This window comes from Rhinolophus hipposideros (genome assembly GCF_964194185.1).
Source record: "Rhinolophus hipposideros genome assembly, chromosome: 5".
Taxonomy (NCBI): domain Eukaryota; kingdom Metazoa; phylum Chordata; class Mammalia; order Chiroptera; family Rhinolophidae; genus Rhinolophus; species Rhinolophus hipposideros.
Window position 1 is genome coordinate 95,175,882 of NC_138051.1, and position 19,937 is coordinate 95,195,818.

A 19,937-nucleotide genomic window follows, 5' to 3' on the forward strand; every position below is an offset into this window, starting at 1 on the left:
AATTAAGCTTCTTCTTCAAAAGTCCTCTCAACCCGAGGAACTGTGGGGTCTTTTTCAGAAATAACAAAAGTCACGTCCCAGTTATCTGCTTTGTTGGCACTTAGACTTCTCCACCTGGGACTCCTCCGTTCAGGCCAACTCTGGTGGCCTTGCTCTGTGGCAGGGATTCTGCACGTGGCGTGGCGTCTGCCTCCTTTATCTTCTCTGCCCTGTTTTCTTCACAACACACTTGAGTTCTCTCCCTCCCACGCACAGGCAAGGGGCTTTGACACAGATAGGGGAGAAGACTCTTTCTCTAGCTTCTGACCCAGTCAGGCTTGCAGAAATAGCTGTGAGGGCGGCTGCACGTGTCCTGAGCTTGCATCAGCAGTAGCCACCTCTCCGAGATGGTACCCAGCACAGCCAACGAAAGATGGCGAGAAGTTTCTAGCAACCAAGTGCTGACTCATAATTTGAGCAAGCAGTGGACGGAACAACCCCTTTCTCTGCCTGACAGGCTCCTCCCTGCGTATCTGATGGGACCCTTCTCAAGGGACATTTCTTCATCGAACCTTCCAGAAGTTTCCTAGAACATTAATCATGCCCGGCCTTGTCCTATGTCTGTCCCTTCTTCCTGCTCACACAGGTATCCCTGTGGGGGAGGGGTACATCTTCCTTGTGGGGAGGGAGGAGACTGGCGTTTTAAAAATGTTTCCGTGGGGGTGTTCCATCTTGATGGGTGTTTGCTGGTTTCTGTTCTGGAAGAGCTGCGTTTAATACGTCTTTGCAGATGACACTCGTCACGATCTCCGCTACTCAAATTGATGATCATTGGACTGGTTTCGAAGAATAATGCAGAAAAGATGTTCAAGTAGAATCTGCAGACCTTTTGTGGTTATTTCTGGTATCACATTTGTCATCATTCCTGAGCTGATGGCCATTTATGAAAGGTACTGGGAGCCAGAGGAAATCACTGCTACCCAAGTAGGAGAATTTTCGGGGTCAAATTGATGCCTTAGGAATGGAGGACCCAACAGACACCCCCTCAGTATGATCTTATGTTAAACCTGGAGGTCTTTTGGCCTTTGGGCTTTTTTAAAGTCTCTTGAGCATTTTTAAATAGAAATAAATTCTGGCTTTAAAAAAATAAATAAAAATTAAAAAACGTTCCCATGGACATCTCAACGTGCCCGTCCAGTGGAGAGTCGGGCCTTTTGTTGTTTCACTATTGCTACTGAAAATGATTTTGTCGTGTGGAGGAGAGGAGATTTAAAATGATCCCGAAGGAACCACTAAGGAGGTGAAGACGCCGGGGTGCCGGTGCCCGTCCCACCTTCGCTCCAGGAGGCAGCGCTCTCTGCGGTGGCGTTCCCTGCTGTCTTCTAATTTTATTTCTGTTGTTAGTTGTACTCCCCACCCCTCTCCCTTCTTCCCTCACTCCCTCTCCTCCTCCTTCCTCTTCCTCTCTGCACCTTTGACTTCCCCAGCCCCCTGGCATGCAGTAACTGCTTGTTTAGCCAATGAATGCGTGAGAAATTGAACAAGCACGTTTCCCACCCACCACCCTAAGGCCCTGAGACGGTGGCCAAAGGGGATTTAGTGTGATGAGGAGGATGCAGGCTCGCTGGGACAACCACTTGCTTCCACTGCTGCTATTTAATCGCTCCAAAGAGGCTATTAAATTAATTGGGGCAGAATAGGTACTAATTTATGACAGCCCGTTGCTTTGTGTTTGCTCAGCTGCTGATGTCCAGTGAAGGTGGTGTGAGTGTCTCAACCGAGAGATGCGGCGGCCCCCCCACCGGCCGGCGGCCCCTCCACCGGCAGGCAGCCAAGGCCTGTAGAGGATTGTCAGGTGCCCTGAGGGACAGTGGTGGTCTCCCCAGCTGACTTTCTCCTTTAGGTGTCAGCCAGCCTCCTCTACGAATGAGTGTGGCCCCCGACTTCTCACTGTGGACCAGGGACACGCTTGTAAAGGACAGGGTCCTGGGAGCTCTGGCCTTTCTGTCCCCCGAAGGCCAATCTTCCTCCAGGGTTGGTAATCCAAGATGATATAATCTGACCAGACAGCGTTTTCTCCTGCTGTGTTGTGCTGAGTTCCTATGGCAACGGCTTCAGAAGTGGTGACTGTGCTTTTCCCTCTTAATTCTGTAATGCTCTCAGCCTTTCCAGAAATATCCTTAGCATAGGACCACCTCCTTTGCCATGTACATACCAGGGGTACCAAAAAATTGTACACACGACTTGTATTTGTCTTTTGTTATTGGGATATATGGAGCATTAGAATTTTAATACAGTATTTTTTCCTTTCTTAAAATGTGTATACGTTGTTTGGCACCCTCTGTGATACATGTGTAATCCAGTAGTGCAACGTACAGCAAGTAACTGAGCAAACATTTTTTTTAATAAAAAATGTTTTAGCGTCTACTCTGTGAGTTGATGTGCTAGGCGCTGGGATTCAAAGGGAAATCAGATTCAGCTTGTGTCCTTACAGAGCTCACAGTGTCAGAAAGGCAGGCAAGTACACAGCGAACTATAATACCAGGTAATAAAATGTAACATAATATCCTATAGTGTAATGTTAGTACACGTCTAACTATAATATACTGTAACCTGACACAATGTAAATACACAGCTACCTGAAATGTAATGTCAACATAATATAAAGCAATGCAACATAATATACAATAATATAATAAATATAATGCAATGTAATGTAATAAATATTTTGTCAGCTGTAGGATCTAATTAGTATGGGGCCCCAGTAGAGAAAGCCATTAGTTTGCCGAGGGTGACAACAAGGGTTTGGAGTTGGCATACCTGGATTTTCATTTCTGATCAGTTAACTTAGGAGCTGTGCAAGCTCAGGGGAATGACTTCACTTCTCTGAGCCCCCAGTCACCCACCTCGTGCTGGGCTGGTGTGAGAATGAGGTGACACTGAAGTTATGGCACCCAGTTCAGAGCAGCTCCTCCTTGAGAGATAATGCTCATCCCCGTTTGGCCCGCAGTGGAGAGGCAGTGAGCATAGGTGGGGGACCTGCGGGCAGAGGAGGGCCCGTGAGCCTGGGGCAGAGACAGCGGTGTGAGCAGCAGGGTGGGCAGGTGAAAACGCCTGGCACATCCGGTTCAGGGAGAGGTGAGAAGGCCAGTGTGGGCCGTGCAGGGAATCTGATATGAGCTGTCACCATCCCTGGGCCCCGCCCGGACCACAACCCCTGTGAGAGACACTACTGAGCAAGACGGCTGTCAGTGGTTCCTGACTACTGAGGGAGGCACCGAAATAAACAGACGTTGCTCTAAAAGTTCTCTGTGTGCATTCAGGGCCAATCCCGATGTCACTGTGGCTTGTCACATTTGGGGTGCAGCAGGCATGACCTCTGCCTCCACCTGTTTGAGGGAATGAAGGGTATCTCCTCTTTGCTGGCACACGACGGTGTCCACTCAGTATGGTTACAGAGCTGGTTGTGGGTTTCCTTTCCTATTAAACAAGCAGGAGGAGGTACCCACCTCATAGGGTGGTTGGTGATAAAATGCACTTGTGCCCATAAAGTATCCAGCCTGCCTGGCATAGAGCAGGCTCTCAATAAACAGGAGCTTTGATTGTTATTTCCTACACATTGTCTTTAACTGAAAACTCCCCAGTGTGTAAACATTAGCCAAAAAGAGTGGCAAGTATTGCTGTTAGGCAGCAAATATTAGAAGAAAAACGCAGCAAGGTTGGTGGCTCTCTGGATGTTGTAAAAGTTGATGAAAGGGCAGAACTGCTTTTTTCCATAATGGACTCTCCACAATGTAGCCAAGTTTGAAGGCCAGTTGTCTGCAGGACATTATCCCAAAATGTCTTGGGGCTGGACGACTTAATGAGAAGGCCTGAAGGCTTTGGGGTCCAGAAGCCTGTTTGCTGTTCCCAGATGCGTAATGCTCATTTGAAGGATGCCGGAAGCCCGGGGCCGGGGTTGCTTGCTGTACAAACCAGCGGGCACGGTCAGCATTCCCAGAAGAGCCTGCCCGCCAACACCGCTTCCAAATGGGACCAAAGCAGGGACTCTCTAGAGCCCTTTGTTTCCGCCTCCGTCAGGAGCAGCACATGTACGGGGTGGGCGGCTCACGGCTTTCATCAGCAAAAGCCTGAGCATCAGCCTTCTGCAGAAAGTTTCCATCCCTTGGCACCTTAGCAACTTTGACACATTAAGTTCCAGGCACTGAGCAGTGGGACACAATGGAGATTACTGATTCCATAATAAGGCTCCTGGAGTAGCGCCACATCGGTGCAATAATACTTAGGCCATTTGAATTCAGGCTCTGGGACTTTGGAAATTATTGAAGCCTCAGTTTTACTGTCTGTAAGATGGAGAAACACCACCTGCTTTCGAGGCACCTTCACTCACAGGGCTGGTGTAGGATGGTCAGGAAGCAGATGGCATGAGAGGGGCACATGGTGGTCCGTATAGAACTGGGGCAGCTGGCCTGGGCAGGCAGGACAGCTTTTGAAGACTTCAGCCTCTTCCAGTGGCCTGAAAGGCCCAGGGCTCAGAGCCAAACATCTAACCGTGGCCTTCATGAATTACTCATGAGATGGAGTCGAAGGGCGTTGATGTTGAGCTGGGCTCCATGAAATGCTGCCTTTCTCTTAAATCTTAAAGGACTTAAATGGGTATCGTTTTTAGAGGGATGGCTCTTGCTTTATTTTGGGGTCCCTTGTTCCCAGCAGAAGCCACCCAACCTTTCTTTTTACAACCTGGAAGTTTATATGGTGCCCTCGGCATAAACCCCTTGTTAAGGTGATGTCACCAAACCTGTGCTCATTAGCATTCCTTCCAGCGTTTTCCAAAGGTCTCAGGAGGAAATTGAGAGCAAGATACCGTCCTGCTTCCAATTAACACTCTACACCCGAGAGCCCTGCTCTTGGAACAGGAGTTACCTGTGTACTAAACAGGAGCATTTGCCGAAATGCTCCCCTGGATCTCAACACCAGCAGGGGGAGCTGCGCCAGGAGCCGTGAGCCGCAGGCTCCGGTGGGCAAGGGAAGGTTTTCTGCTGTGGAGGGCACTGGGGTTGTCTTTCATGGATTGTGCATTACCCTTGGTGACTAACCCTTACGTGCCCGGAATCCTACAGTCTTCACCTCACCTAGTTGTTTACCTTTTGAATAAGTGATGTCCCTTTTTAGTGTCCCCCAAAGCATGGACGGCCACCCTTTCCTTGGGTTGCCGGGGCTGGACTCAGCCCACCTTCCCTCTGAAGCTGGTTACCTGTCATGTCCACACTCTCCTCTGCTCTTATGAGCCTCTCTCCGGTCTTGTGCCCTGAGGAAGTCCTCGGCAGATAAAACGCAAACCATGCTTGTAGAAACGCAAGGCCTCAGCGACAAGGAGTCACTTAAAGCATGTCATCGATAGTCCCAGAATCTGAGTTTGAACTGGTGTGTAGATCGCAAAGTTTCACTCACCTGTGCACATGAGTTCTCTTCTGCATGTATATTTTCTCTCTTTCTCTGTCACACACGCGCACACACATACACACACACACACACACACTCTCACACCACTTCCCACACTGCCCTTTTCCACCTGAGGAACTGACCTTGGCGAACTCCTGAACCCTTTCTGGAGGCAGTTTCTGCATCCATTTGGTTGAAGACATTAATGAAGGTGCCACTGGCAGTTGTGAAGATCCAAACGGAAGGTGTCCTGGGGAAGCAGGGTCTCTGGCAGGCAACTAAACAAGTACAGGTCACTGCTGGCCCTGGTGGCCTGCTCTGCAGGCACAGGCGCTCCCTGGTGTGCTGAACGGGAAAGTGACATCTGTGCAGTGTGAACAGTCTGAGTAGAGGGTCCATCTCCAAAGTCCTTGGAGTCAAATTCAAGATTCCTATGCGAGCCTCACCTTTCCCTCCCTCTTCTCAAAGGACAACTTGCAAAGGATAATAAACGTACAGGAAAATGTACAGCTGGATACATTTCTTCCAAGTAAGTGCCCATGTAACCAGAACCCAGATTGGAACATAGCCAGCTGCACCCCCAATCCCGGCCCGAAAGCCCCTCAGGCCCCTTCCCAGACTTCACCCCCTTCCCCAGGGGCAACTAGTATCCTGATTGGACACAAGATATTAGTTTGGCCTGTTTTCGACCTTTGTAGAAATCAGGCTTTCTCAACCTGCACACTATTGACATTTGGGGCTGGAGAATTCTGTGTTGCCAGGAGGTGTAGATGGGGAGCAGCGTTCCTGGCCTCCACCGACAATTTTTTATAAAATCAATTGACCACGTTTATGTGAATCGTGTTTCTATACCCTCTGTTCTATTGATCTACGTGTCCATTCCTTTGCCAACACTACACTGTCTTGATAACTGTAGCCTCATATTAATAGTAAGTCTTGAAATGTTGTGAGCTCATGGACCTTGTTTTTCTTTTTCAAAACTTTTGGCTACACTTGGTCCTTTGTCTTTGCATATATTGGGTCAGCTCGCCTGTATCTACAAAACTTCCTGCTAGGAGTTTGATTGGGATTGTGCTGAATCTAGACATTAATTGGGGAAGAATTGACAACAGTATCGAATCTTCCAGTTCATGACCATAATATTTCTCATTATTTAGATATTCTTTGTTTTGTTTGATCAATATCTTGTTTTTAGCACTCAGATCACACACATATTTTGTTAGATTTATACTTAGTGTTTTGGGCTTCTGGGGTGCTCTTATAATTGGGATTTTCTGAATTCCAATTGTATATTGTTTGAATAGAGAGATACCATAGATGTTTTTTCATATTTTAAGTATGATGTTAGCTCCAGGCTTTTTGTTTGTTGTTTTTGTAAACGTTCTTTATCAGATTTAGGGAGTTCTCTTCTGTTTTTAGTTTGAGACGCGTTTTTATCATGAATGGATGTTTGGTTTTGTCAAATGCCTTTTCTGCACTGTTGAGATGATTATGTTTTGTTTTCTTGTTACTTCGCTGGAGTGAATTATGCTCATTGATCTTTGCATGTTGGGCCGGCCTTGCATTATCCTTTCTTCATATTGATGGATTCTGTTTGCTAATATCTGTGTCTACTTTGCGTCTCTGTTCAATTAGGATATTGATCTGTTTCCTCGTCACATTTTTGATGGTGCAGGCAGGGAAACGCTGGCGTCATTAACATGATTTGGGAAGTGTTCCATAACATGAGTTGGAAAGTGTCTTCTATTTTGTGGAAGAGACCGTGTAGAATTGGTATTGTTCTTCCTTACGTATTTGGCAGAATTTGCCAATGAAAACATTTGGAGATTTCTTTTTTCAGAAGATTGCTGCCTCGCCCTCTGTAACCAGGGGTCCCAATGTCACTTCTGACTGTAAGCTTGGCAGTGCTGGGTCGGCTCACATCCGCCTCTCAGGGCTGGGTCTGGACTTGGGTTTGCAGCTTAATTCCATTCTCAGAGGCTTCACTACTGTGTCTTTGGATCGCTTCTGTGCATGCACCCCTGGGGCAAGCCCAGAAGGTATGCGGGTTCGGATACAGAATAGGCCATCCCCTTCGTCAGCTTTCTTCCCCTGGGACACTCTTTGGCTCCCAGGGGCCTTCTTCCCTAACCCTCTGGCTAGAAATTCAGTGTTTCTGTCAACTTCTTCCTCCTGTGCTGTCACACAGCTCTGCACTGCCAGATGCCCGCTGGGCAAAGGAGAGAAAAGAGAAAGAAAAGACAAGGGGAACTCCCCACACTCTTCTGACCACGGGGCCCCTTTTCTCAGCTCCTCTGGCCTGAGAGAAGGGTTTTCTCTTGTGTTTTAGGGACACGTGCCCCTACCGCCACCATCCCTGCCACAGAAGCGCAGACCAGCAATTGAGGCTGGGCCTGGGGTGGGGCTGGAGAGACAAGAAACAAAAAGAAAGAAATTGGGGATCCCCTCAAACTCTCCCACTCCAGGAGCCCCTCTTCTCAGTTCTCTGCCTAGGAAGAGGGGGTTTCTCCTCGGCTTTTGCTGTGGGAGTTGGGCGCTAATGAAGGAGAAACGTGTGTCTTCAGGTGTTTTTCCTCCCTCCAAGCCACCTGCTGCTGCCTACTCTCGACGGATTCTCAGGGCCTCCGTTTGTGTCTCCTCCAGAGTTCCTAGCTGTACTCTGTAATGGGCTTACTTGTTCTTGGCTGAGACTAGAAGCCTTTTCATTGTATCTTCACTTTGGCATAAGGATCCCCTGAGTCTGGGGCTGGAATTCTCATTGTTTAGACGGGAAATACAGCCAGCAGAAGTGGCCCTGTCCTGCAGGCACAGGGCGGCCTGGAGCCAGGACTGCTGGTCCTCCTGGGTGGGGGGACAAGCACATCTTCTGCATGTTCTCGGCCCCATGGTTCCTCCTGTCCCCAGGTCAGGGCCGTGACCTTGCCAGCGTGCTGCACCACCGTCCCCACCTGGGGCTCCTGGGAGTCTGTGCTGATTAGTAAGATTACAGAGGTGGGAAATGAAAACTCAGGCCGCCTTTTCTCTCCCTGCTGCTTCTGCCCTGATGGGTCTTCAACCCTCTCCTTCAGAACACACTGTCAGAGGATCACCATTTATCTTGCAGGGGGCCTTCCATTTCTCTTCTCATGTTACCAGTGGAATTCACTTAAAATTAACCAGATCCAAAAGTGGAAAATGGAGAAAATCAAGAGTTCCACTAGGGTGAGGCTTTGAGAGGGCAGTAGGCCTGGCTCCGCCCTGGGCCCCCCCGGGCCACCCTGCATGTCAGTAATGATAATACTCACAGTTGTGGCTCATGTGCATTGAGATTTACAGCCAGGCGCTGTGTGTTTCAGGCTCATGAGCACGTTTCACCCCGACAGCACCCTATCGGGGGTTCCCACTATTATCCTCTTTTTATAGATAAGGAAATGGAGGCCCAGAGAGGGCCAGTCACTTGCCCATGTCACATAGTCAGGAAGTAACGAATGGGGGTCCAGCCTCATACCCGATTCTTCAGCCCAAGTGATGAACCCCAAGCCATCCTGCTTCACACGTGAGATCCAATTGCTTTGTTCTTATCTCTGTTAAAGTGCATGTAATGCCATTTTATGATGGTGCGTTTGAGTATTGTTTTTGAATGTTGAGCACTTCAAGGTCAGAGGTCACAGGTTACCTTTGCCATCCTTAGGTCTATCCACCTCCTGGTGTAGAGTGGGCCTTCAGCATTTGTCAAGTGAATAATGAATGGAAGGATGGCCTTCCGCATCCACCCAGCCTTTATATTTGAACCACAGAGATCTTGTGAGAATTTACTGATGATAGGAATTACTTTATAATGTTTGTAAGCTGGCTGGAGTGGCACTGGAATTTTCCGATGAACTAGGTCACCCAGAGAGCCTGAGCCACAGATGGCATGCTCAGAAAAGACAAAACTGAGGGCGTGGTCACTGTACAAATTCTGAAATTGCAGCGATTTCTCGGGTTGGCCACACATAGAATTGCCAGATTTAGCAAATAAAAATATAGGACGCCCAGTTAAACTTGAATGTCAGATAATTTTTTACTATCATTATATTTTTTTACTACAATTGTGTCCAATGCAGTATGTGGGATATACTTATACCAAAAAAAAAAGAAAGGATTTTGCTGTTGTTGATCTGCAATTCAGATTTAACTGGTGTCCTCTTTTTCCTCTTGAGGATTTTATCTAAGGGTTTATCTGAGAATCCCCCCGGCTTCCACCTTAGGGCCATCTGTAACTGACGCTGACCTTCTCAGGATCTGGCATGGCCTTTGGAGCACTGAGCGTGACCTTGGCGACCATGCTTCTGAGCTGCCCCCCAGTAAGTGAGGTTCAGAGGAGGAGGCAGGGCTCCAGTGGGGCCAGAACCCCAGTCTCCTGGCTCCACAGACATGGAGAGAACAGGACAAATGTTTTGACTCCTGTAGAAATTTAACTTTAAAATCCACACCCCACGAGCATCAAATTCTAGTTGTGGCCGCCAGGCCCTGCCGGTGGCCTTGTAAGGGAGGAGGGTCCAGTGGGGACCCGAGCGTGGCCAGCAGGCCCGTTCGCCCAGCCTCTCCAACAAAAGTCCATTCTCCCTTGTTTTCTCTCAAAAGCCCATTCTCCGTTGTTTGCCCTCCGCTGAAGGGTGGTCATTATTCAGGGAAGTGCCCGAGCCACACGCTGGTTACCGTGCTTTGAAGATTTCCTTTTGAAAGCATTTTCTGTTTCTTTCTCGGGAAAGGCCCAGCTTAGGGAAGACTTACATAACCTCTGTCTCCTCAGCAGGAACAGCTGGGGACCAGGAGGCCGCCCCTGTCTTCTGAGCAGCTGTACTATGGGGAGTTGGGTGGGGACTGCATGGCCCCCAGGGGACAGTGCCCCAGTGTCCATGACAGCTGTGCCCTCCTAAACCCCTCCACACAGCACTTGGCGACCATGTGCTACGTGGTGACCCCCGCACTGAGAGACGGGACCCTGTGGGTGGGGGCACCTTCCTGGCTTCCGAGAGTGGTTGGCCCCACAGTGGTGATCACCCTCTCGTGTGCCATGCACGCTAGTGTTTGAAGCATTGTTCTTAAGGTTATAAAGTTTAAAATACCATATGCCCGCTGACCAGAATAGATCATTTTTTAAGTATTTCATCATGTTTGCTCATCTTTTCTTACAGTAAACTCTTACAGACAAAAGCAGGCTCCTTTATCCCCCATGCCCCTCTTTCTCAGAGGCAGCCGCTATCTGAACCTGCCTTATATATACACTATTCGTGTTTATACCTTTACTTACATATATGTGGATCCAGGAATAATGCATAGGATTATTTTGTAGACGTGGTTTTAATTTCAGGAATGGTATCTGCGTTTATTTTGTGGTTTGTCTTTTCTCCCGAGAAAATATTTTCCCCGTGATGTGAGAGCCTTCCACAGCTTCCTTCTATAAGGAAATTTATATTAATTTCCCCATTTTTAAATGAGAAACCTGAGCCTCGGGGAGATTAAGAAATGGCCCCAGATAGCATACCGAGGACGTCTTAGCGCTGGGGCCAAATCTCATCATGCCCAAGGTTCCTAGCTTGTGGTCCTAGAATTCATTCATTCATTCACCAAATATTTTTTGAGTGTCTTCGCTGTTCTAGGCACTGGGGATAATGTGGGAAAAAGGGAAGTCCCTGCCTTCCTGGAAGTTGTGGTCAGGAAGCACAGCCCTTATAGATAACATTGACCTTCAACATTGGGCATGGGTCCACTATGTCCTGGTGCCCCCTCTTCAACAAGCCAACAAGTGTTTTTCTGATCTTGACGTGATCTGATGGGGAGACGAGGCTGCCTCCCCCCACCCCTACCCCACCCATGTCGTTCTGACTGTTACGAACTCAGCAAGAGGAATCTTATTTTCTTGTTCTGCCTCCGTGAGCCACACTCTTCTCTGCATGACAGCCCTTTCAGTGTTTGATGTTAGGGATTGTACCCCCCAACTCTGCTCTCATCCAAGGATTCCATTCTCAGGGGCCAGTGAGAGCCTCCCTGCACACTGGCGTGAGAAGACCCAGTTGCCACGTGGAGGACATCTCCAAAAGTGGCTTAAAAGTAGACAGGGGCTGGCTGGAGGGCCATTCCAAGGGACCTTCCAGATGCTTCTCTCACCACCTGCTTCCAAGCTGGTTTCAGCCTCCGTTCCTTCATTCTAGTCTCTCTTCTGGGGACTGTGTGCCTATGTACGAGAAGCTCTGAAATGTTCCTGCCATAGACCCGGAAGTCCTGTATCTGAGAGTCTGCCCCAGTAAATAAAAATGCATGAACGCACACCCAAATGTATGTACAAGGATGACCATCTGTGCATTACTTATAACACGACAAATTGAAATTCCTAAATCTCCAATTCTAGGGGAAACGGTTACATTATGGCTTGTATTTATGATAGAATATTATACTACTGTTAAAATGGTATGTTAGTGGACTTTTTATACAGGAATCTAAAACCACGTTTAAACGTGTTCTGTCGCTCTTGTGGTTTCTCTCATGATCTCGGTCTCTCTCTCTCTCTCTCTCTCTCTCTCTCTCTCTCTTTCTCTCTCTCACACACACACACACACACACACACACACACGGAAAAGAGATTCAAAGGAAAAATAATCCCAAAGTGGTGGGATTATGATTCTCACTTTTTTCTTTATCCTCTTTTATATTTTCTTAACGTTCCAGGCTGAGCATATATTACTCTTAAAATTAGAAGAAAACTGAAGGCATTTTACAACCCATGCTGTCATGGAGGGGTCTGACATGGGGGGGGGGGCGTCTGAAAGTCCCAAGGAGTTGCCAGCTGGTTGTTGGATGAGATGCCCAGCTGCTCTGTGCCTTAATGCTTCCATCTGCAAAATGGGTGTGGGTGTCTGCCTCCAAAGGTTGCTATGAATACTAATTTTTGTAGATTAAAATACATACTGACGATTATAGAAAAGCAAACGCAAAGTCCCATTAGATGTTGTATCTTCGCAGGCGGTGGCTTCACCACGCAGGTGTCCCTCTGGATGGCCGTTCCTCCCAAGCCCCCAGGACCCTGGCTAATTCTCCCTCTCGTTCTTCACAGCTGCCCATGATGGGAGGAGCCTTCATGGACTCGCCCAATGAGGACTTCAGCACCGAGTACTCCCTCTTTAACTCCTCCACCAACGTCCACGCGGCCTCCAACGGCCAGGGCCAGCCCGAGGAGCCTCCGCGGTCCTCCAACGACGCCGTCTTGCTGTGGATCGCCATCATAGCGACGCTGGGGAACATTGTGGTGGTGGGTGTGGTGTACGCCTTCACCTTCTGAGCGACGGTCTCCAGGAGCTCAGGACGGCCTGCCCTGCGTGGGGCTCACGGGGGATGAGGCTTGGTTTGCATGGGGCGCCGTCGCTGTGGGTCTTGGGCTGCGCCCACGTTCTAGAAGCAGGACTTCGGGTGAGCACACGGCCTCTCCAGGGGCTGCGACCATGCGTCTGGAACCTCCCCAAGCAGCCCTGACTTCAACTATCCCATGCCGTAGTCAGGCGGATCCAGAAAACGTGGAGGCGTGAGTTCCCAGCCCCCGGAGGCCTGGCGGGCAAGGCCTTGGAGAAGCAGAGGGGGCAATTCTCGAAACTGCTTTCCAAGAATAAGACAAAGACCCAAGGGAGTGAGTTAGGTGCAAGATACTGACACGGCTGGGGATGGCTTGCTGGGTGTAAATAATCATTTCCTGTGTCTTGTTTTCATGCAGACTTACCTTGTATGGAGTGCTGGGTGCCCCCCAGAGCACCCTCAGAACCGGGTGTTCCCATCCCAATCTCATTCAGCCCCTTGGGATATTGGTGGCCGTCACTCGAAGGGCTATGGGACATTCCTCGTTTGAACTGGAAATAGCGCCTTTGTCACCAGACAGCTGGCCCCTTAGGAGACCCCAAAGCGTCAGGAAACCCAAGAATGAGAAGATTACTGGTGACATGGCAGGATTTCTGGGGTAGTGGGGGGGGCGGGGTGTTATCTGCTGGACGGACTTTCTCTTCTTTTTAAAAAGAGGAGAAGGAGCCTTTAAAATTAGATCTGCCAAGCACTTGACTCTTCAGGTCACTCACATGAAGGATGCTCTTTGTTGTCTGAGCAATCACGAATTTCAGGGATGAATAAGGCTCGTGTCCACTTAAGCATCTGATGGATGGGCAGGAGAGGAGGCTGGCTGGCCTGTGCTCGCCAGGCATGTTAATGAAGGGACCGGGTCAGAAGGGACGTTTCCTGACTCAGCTCAGGGCTCTCTCTCAGCCCTCTTTCTAGAAGATTCCTGCCTTCTCAGCTGCCTTCAGGGAGAGTAATCAGAGGGTCCTGAACTGTGTGCAAGGTGGGCAGGGCATTCAGATACCTACATTTTAAACTCGGCGTGGCTACCACGCACTCTCTTTCTTGCAGGTGTGAATGAGCTCTGCCCGAGTCAGTTTCCTTACATTCTTAGGGGGCCTGGCAAACAAGGAAGCCCCCACATAAAGACCAGAGCAGACAGGACATGGTAGGGGAACAATATGGGAAAGGGCTCACTTCAGACCTTAGGAAAGGCTATTGCACAGGAACCCCCTTCCAGAGGCAGCCTGCCTGTGTGACAAGACTGGGTATAAGAGGACTCACTTGCCTACAGGCGGGGGGGTGCCTCTCCCCTTGCTTTCTCCCTGCGCCATACAAAAGAAAATAAATGGCACAAAGTCCCTCTCTGTGGTTGAGAAACTTGCAAGACTGGTTAAAAAGCTCTTGCGCATGTTTGGGAACAATTGCAAAAAGAATGAATTTGGCACTGTGGTCTCAGGAGAAATGTGTTCTTGGTGACAGGCAAAGGGACATTTTAATTGTCCAGGGGCAGCCAGTTGCCTCTGGGAGGCTGGCACTGAGCTGCTGCGATAACAGGATTACCAGCCTGACCTCCAGACAGCTCCGGCAGAGGGCCACCAGCTCTTATTGGTCACATCTGTCACTGCAGCCCACAAATGCTTCAGCCCAAGTGGAGGTCAGGAGCGCAGAGAGCTGGTGTGCTATTGCAGAGAGGGAGAAGGGATGTGGGGCCTTCTTCCTGGATTGCTTCTGAAATCCCCGATGGCCCTGCTCTCTGCAGGACCCGCCTGAGGGCTGGGCTGGCTAGTCAGCTGTCGTGTGCCCGTCATCCCAGCAGTCTCCTTTCTGTCAAGTCCCCATGTCAGCCCCATGAGCAAGGTCTTTCTTAGAGAGCTGACGGGGGAGGTCAGAGCCAGTGTTGGGGAGACAAGGCGATGCTCGGTGTCTTCATGGGGGTCACTCAGCCCAAATACTCTGATTTTTCCCCTTCTAACCTCACATCCCTGGGGGAGTCTGCAGCCTTGTAAGAGGCAGATGGCATCTCCCCATTCTCCAAATGGCCTGTGGAGACAGGGTTCTATATTTGCTGTGATGGGGGGAGGAGAGAAAGGATGGCTTCTGGCTCGAAGAGCACTCCAGCTTCCCAGGGCAGGCCTGTGGGCCTGGTGTTCACTGGGTACTCTGGACACAGCCATCTCCCCCATGAAAGGTTTTTTATTTTTTTCCCTCTGACCTAAATGTCAGTTAAATTTAACTTTCAAGTCTTTCTGTTCGGTGTCAGGGCCGTGGATGGTCAGGAGCTGTAGGGACCATCTTGTCCACACTTTGCATTATACACATTGCAGTGACTTGCTCAGGGTCCTTCCATCTCAACCTCCTATGGTTTCATTGTCCATCATTGCTCCAGTGCACAGATAAGGATCCAGAAACTCAGAGAAGTGGAGTAACTTGCCCGAGGCTGCAGAGCATGAAAGTGATAAGCTGGGATTTGAACTTGGACCATCTGGCTCTAAAGCCAGCCTTTTTCTGCCACGCCATGCTGTCTTCAGTGGCTGGATGTTACCTCCAGGGCACATTTAAACCAGGCCCTGAATCTAGAGGCCATTTCCCAAGGTCTCATGTCATGGGGTGGCTGGGCCAGCACTGGCTCCCACAGGTGGAAGTCTCAGAATAGGGCTCGGTCATCCCCCTGCCTGATACCCTCTCTGTGCCCAGGTTTCAGGGTGGTGGTCCCTGTCGCCTGCTCGTCTCTTTAAAGTTGAGCACTAGTCTCTGTATGGTCAGAGAAGTTCCCAGAAACCAGCTTTCTGAGGACGCATGCAGAGGGGAGCACTACAGAGGAGCCCCCAGGAGTGAGACTTGTGCAGCCAGAATTGGTGAGGAGGGTCATGGGACAGTCTGTTGTAGGTTGGGTCCCAGCTGGGGCTCCCCCAAACAGGAGGAATGATGCTCCTCTCTTGGTCCCCATCCTGGGGCACCCGTCTGGCTTCTACTGGGTTAGGTGGCCCCAGAGCCCATCTGGACTTCAGGAGCCAGAGGAAGGGCTGGCTTCTTCAGTAGCTGCTCCTCCGAGAAGGGATCCTAAATTTGGTGGAATGTTCTTTGCATTTGCTCCTCCATTTCTGTTTTGCAAGCTATCGGTGTCACGACCTGTGTTAGTCGCATGAGGGAACTTCACTGACCAGAGCAACAGCCGCTTTATGAGGTCATGCGTCCTGTCATGAGCTTTGGTGGAGAGGCTGGAGGACACTTTTGGCCAAGTGTGTCCTAAGGGGATTCCACCCCCTGGAGGGGCCTGGGTAAGACGACTGCTCTGCCAGTTCCTTCTCTGTCATTGTTGTCCCTCCTGTTCCATGAGATCAAAGTCAAGAGGCAAATGGGACAACCCTTACCCTCTATGCTCTCCCCCAGAGAGAGACAACTATATCTCCTCTCAGGGATCCCCCAGGATCCGAGGGAGAAAGGAAGAGAGGGCAGGCTAGTGGCACTTGGCTGGAGAGGCAACAGGCCACCTTCCAGCGCATTCTAAATGGAAGGCTTGGACGCCCGCCAGACCACTTGCATATGCTGGACTCCCTCCCGGGAGACGAGAGATTCGCTGTCTGCACCGTTGCCGGATTCCTTCCAGACCAGTGGTACTCTCTGCCCGGAGCGCGACCTTCTGACCTTCCTTCATCAGTAGTGATATTATTAATAATTATTCCTCATCCTGCTGTCATTTCTTCTGCATCTTCCTTGTGCTGCATGTGTTTGCATCTCATTTACTTCTCAAGTCACCCCTCGTGGACAGGAGTGAGGGTGCAGAGAACTGCACACTTATTGTCCATTTTTCTGTTGAGAAAACTGAGGCCAGGCTATGTGCCCGAGAACCCACAGCGGAGGAGCTGTGATTGGGATCCAAGTCTGTTGGCTGTGCAGGCTGGGTAGTCACCCTACAGCTAGCTCCCTGTGTCCACACCCGCCATGGTGAGGCCTCTGGAACGGTCCGTCCCAAGATGGGCCTCTGAGGCTGGGGCTGTTTCAGTCCTGGAGAACGGATTTTGACTGTGAGTCCTGGAAAGGGCCAGGCAGCCATATTTATAAGTCTCGAAACCTCACAGCCTTAAGGGGCTTCAGAGAGCATCGACTCAGGACCTTTAGTTTTGGGGAGGGCAGCTGGGCTACAGGGTAAATTAGTGGAGCACCAACAAGACTCTGATGCCTGGCTCAGGGCACCGTCTGTCTCCCAGAATGCCGGGCATTCGCCAGGGAGCTCCGGTGGCCCTGGGACAGGCATCGTGCTCTCCGCCACCTGTTGCCCTGCCTCTTTTCCATGTCCTGCAAAAACCCTTTGTCCCCAGAGGGAGTCCTGGGTGGGCTGGACACCCGAGATGCAGTTCTCAGAGCCAAAGGGAGCAGCTGGAGCCTGAATGCTCCGTGTCTGCCTGGTACACCCCGCATGCCCGCCTCGCCAGCTCCATGGAACCCTGACTTTGGTCATTCAGTGAGAGGGACGGAGGAGAGGCTGGGGAATTGAGCCCGGAGAGCCCAGAGGGCCAGAGTCTGTAATCTCCAAGCAGAAAAAGAGGCTGCTCCCAGAAACCCACTTAACCAGAATTACTTGGAGCCCAAATGTTCCCAGTGAGACACTTCTGAAATCAGACCTTGAGCATTTCCTTTCTTTTTTTCTATTTTCTTTTTTTTTGGGGGGGGGTGGTGGTGGTGGGTGGGATGTGGGGATGGTGGTTAAAGGACAAAACAATGCAAAACCCTAGTGATGGAAGAGAGGAAGGATTCCCCCAGCGTGAGAAAACGCTAGCTATCAGGAACGTAATGAATGGAATGGTCGAAAGTACATAAAATGGACTACATCAATTTTGGAATGGAAGTCTGCCTTGTTTATTCTGAGTCACGGTAAAAGTCATAAACTGTTTTACCAAGATGGATAATAAAAGCAGAGAAAGCTGTTGGAGAGGCTGGGCAGGCGGCGCAGTACCCGGGACGTACAGTGCGGACATGCGCCTGCCCATACCGCTGCATCTCCATGGGGGAATCCAGACCCTCATCCCTCACCCAGGCCCCTGTATGTGGCTGAGCAGCCGCCGATGGCCCCAGTGTCTGTCTTTCCCCAACATCATTATCGGAGAATCACTCATTTTCCGTTCAAAGCATTGTCCCAGCAATCACCATGGTTCTGACCTACGCTCTGTAATCTGTAAATTGGCAGGAAAGGGACTTCCAACCTTTTACACTTGAGGAAACTGAGTCTCCGAGGGGTTTGGTAGTTACCAGGTCAGGGTGGTCAGCAGAGAGGGGGGTCTTGAGCCCAACACATCTGTCTACAAAGTTTCAGAACCATTGGGCCAGTGCTTCTCCATGGGGGGAAATTCTGTCCTCCCAGAGGACTTTCGGCAAAGTCTGGAGACAGTTTTGGTTTTCACAGCTTGCAGGGGAGGAGGGGTGGTTCTAGTGGCATCAAGTGGATAGAAGCCAGTGATACTGCTGACGGTCTCCACGAGGACAAATTATCTGGCCCCCACACACCAGTAGAGCCCAGGTTGGGAAACCCAGCACTAGGCCATACTGTCTGCTCCCCGCCACGATGCTATTTCCCCAAGGCCTGCGTGTCCCCATTTGTGAGTTACTGAATAAATCAACAGCAACGACCCTGATCTCTGCCTCGAGTTCAAAGAGGCCCAGCCGAGGGCAGTGATCTGGACTCTGGCAAGACTTGGAAACCCCCTTGACTCCATTTCCACTGTCTCGTGCTTTCATGAGGAGCCCCAGCCTGGGTGGAGGAAAGCCTACAGAGAGGGCAGGACGGACGTTGTCCCATGCCCCCCCACCAATGCCTGCGAAGCGCAGCTTAGGGGGAACCTTACAAAGCGTGGGGTGGGGGCGGGAGGCTGCTCTACATCTTCGCTGGTTCCAGACCCTTTCCACGTGACCCACCCTACTTCCCCTAGTTGACAGCTTTCCTCATACACTTTCTACTACAAGTTTTACAGAAAACTTATTCTTGTAACTAGCCGCCGTCCAGATCCCAGTTCTTCCGAGAGAATCGGAACTGGTTCTGTGTTTTACTAACCTTTTCATAATCAACTTGTAAATGTAAGTCGTTTACTGAATAAAAAGGTATTTTAGCTATTCTCATAGTCCTTTGCTACTCAAGCCCTCCGGTTTTGCGATGAGATTGATCACTAACTTTGATGACGGTGAAAGGCTATTTCTTCTTAGAGGGTGTCAGTGCTCTTTTGATTAAAAATATCTAACTTTAATGGATGCCAAAATGTGACTGTGGAATTGTGTCCCTGTGACTATTAGCGCTGTTGGTGTTGTCATCATTTTTTATTATGATAATTAAAAGAAAATAATAACACCTACGTGTCTGAGTCCAAGCTGTGCTTCCTCCACCACTCTTTGTGAGGCTGAGCTCAGGGTCACCCGCATTCTGCTCCTTCTGCCCGACCCCCTCCTCCCCCCGCGACCCCCTCCTCCCCCCACGACCCCCTCCTCCCCCCACGACCCCCTCCTCCCCCCACGACCCCCTCCTCCCCTGTGCTCCTCCCCCACCTCCTCCTCATCTCTCCAGTAGCAAATCGCGGAAACTCTGTTCACTTAGCCATCACCTGCTCCCCCACCCTCTCTCATCTGAGAGCAAAATTTATCTCATTCAACGTTTTATCCCCTGCACCTACTGCAGTGCCTGGCTCATGGTAAACATCCAGCAGACGTTCAGGGAGTGAACGAATGATGCCTGGAAGACCGGCCCTGCAAATTTCAATCCTACCAGGGACAGTGAGTGTGCAGTTAGTTTTTTCACTGGTTCACCGGTCACCACAAACATACAGCACCTCCTGGGTGTTCTGTGCAGTTCTGAGCTCTTTACGTACACAGTGACTCTGTGTAAAGTGGGTACTACTGTTACCCTGTTTTTACACATGAGGAAACTGAGGCATGGAGAGGTTTCTCGCCCAAGGCTGGGTAGCTGGTGAGTGGCAGGACCCGGAGTGGAACACAGGATTGGCTCCCAGTCTATATTCTAATGGCTGTAAAATGTCTCCAGAATATTGGTTGAGCGCTGACTGTTGGGGTCCCTGTGCCAGGAGCAGGGACACTGAGGCAAGCAAGCAGATGGTGCTCTGGAACATGTTTCTGAGGCGGGGAGAGGCACGAAGAATGTCAGGGGTTACGTGCTGAAGTCAGACGGATCAAGT

The 19,937-nt window shown here is 50.1% G+C and overlaps 1 protein-coding gene across 1 annotated transcript in view; it reads left to right on the top strand.

Moving 5' to 3' along the window:
- LOC308497129 (uncharacterized protein C14orf132 homolog) overlaps nt 1–14,117 on the top strand; it is a 41,099-nt gene extending 26,982 nt beyond the window's left edge. The window contains exon 2 of the mRNA XM_081047393.1: nt 12,497–14,117. Coding sequence (XP_080903519.1) covers nt 12,497–12,721 — 225 coding nt within the window. The 3' untranslated portion in view covers nt 12,722–14,117. The remainder of the gene's footprint in view (nt 1–12,496) is intronic.
- Nucleotides 14,118–19,937: the final 5,820 nt, after the last annotated feature.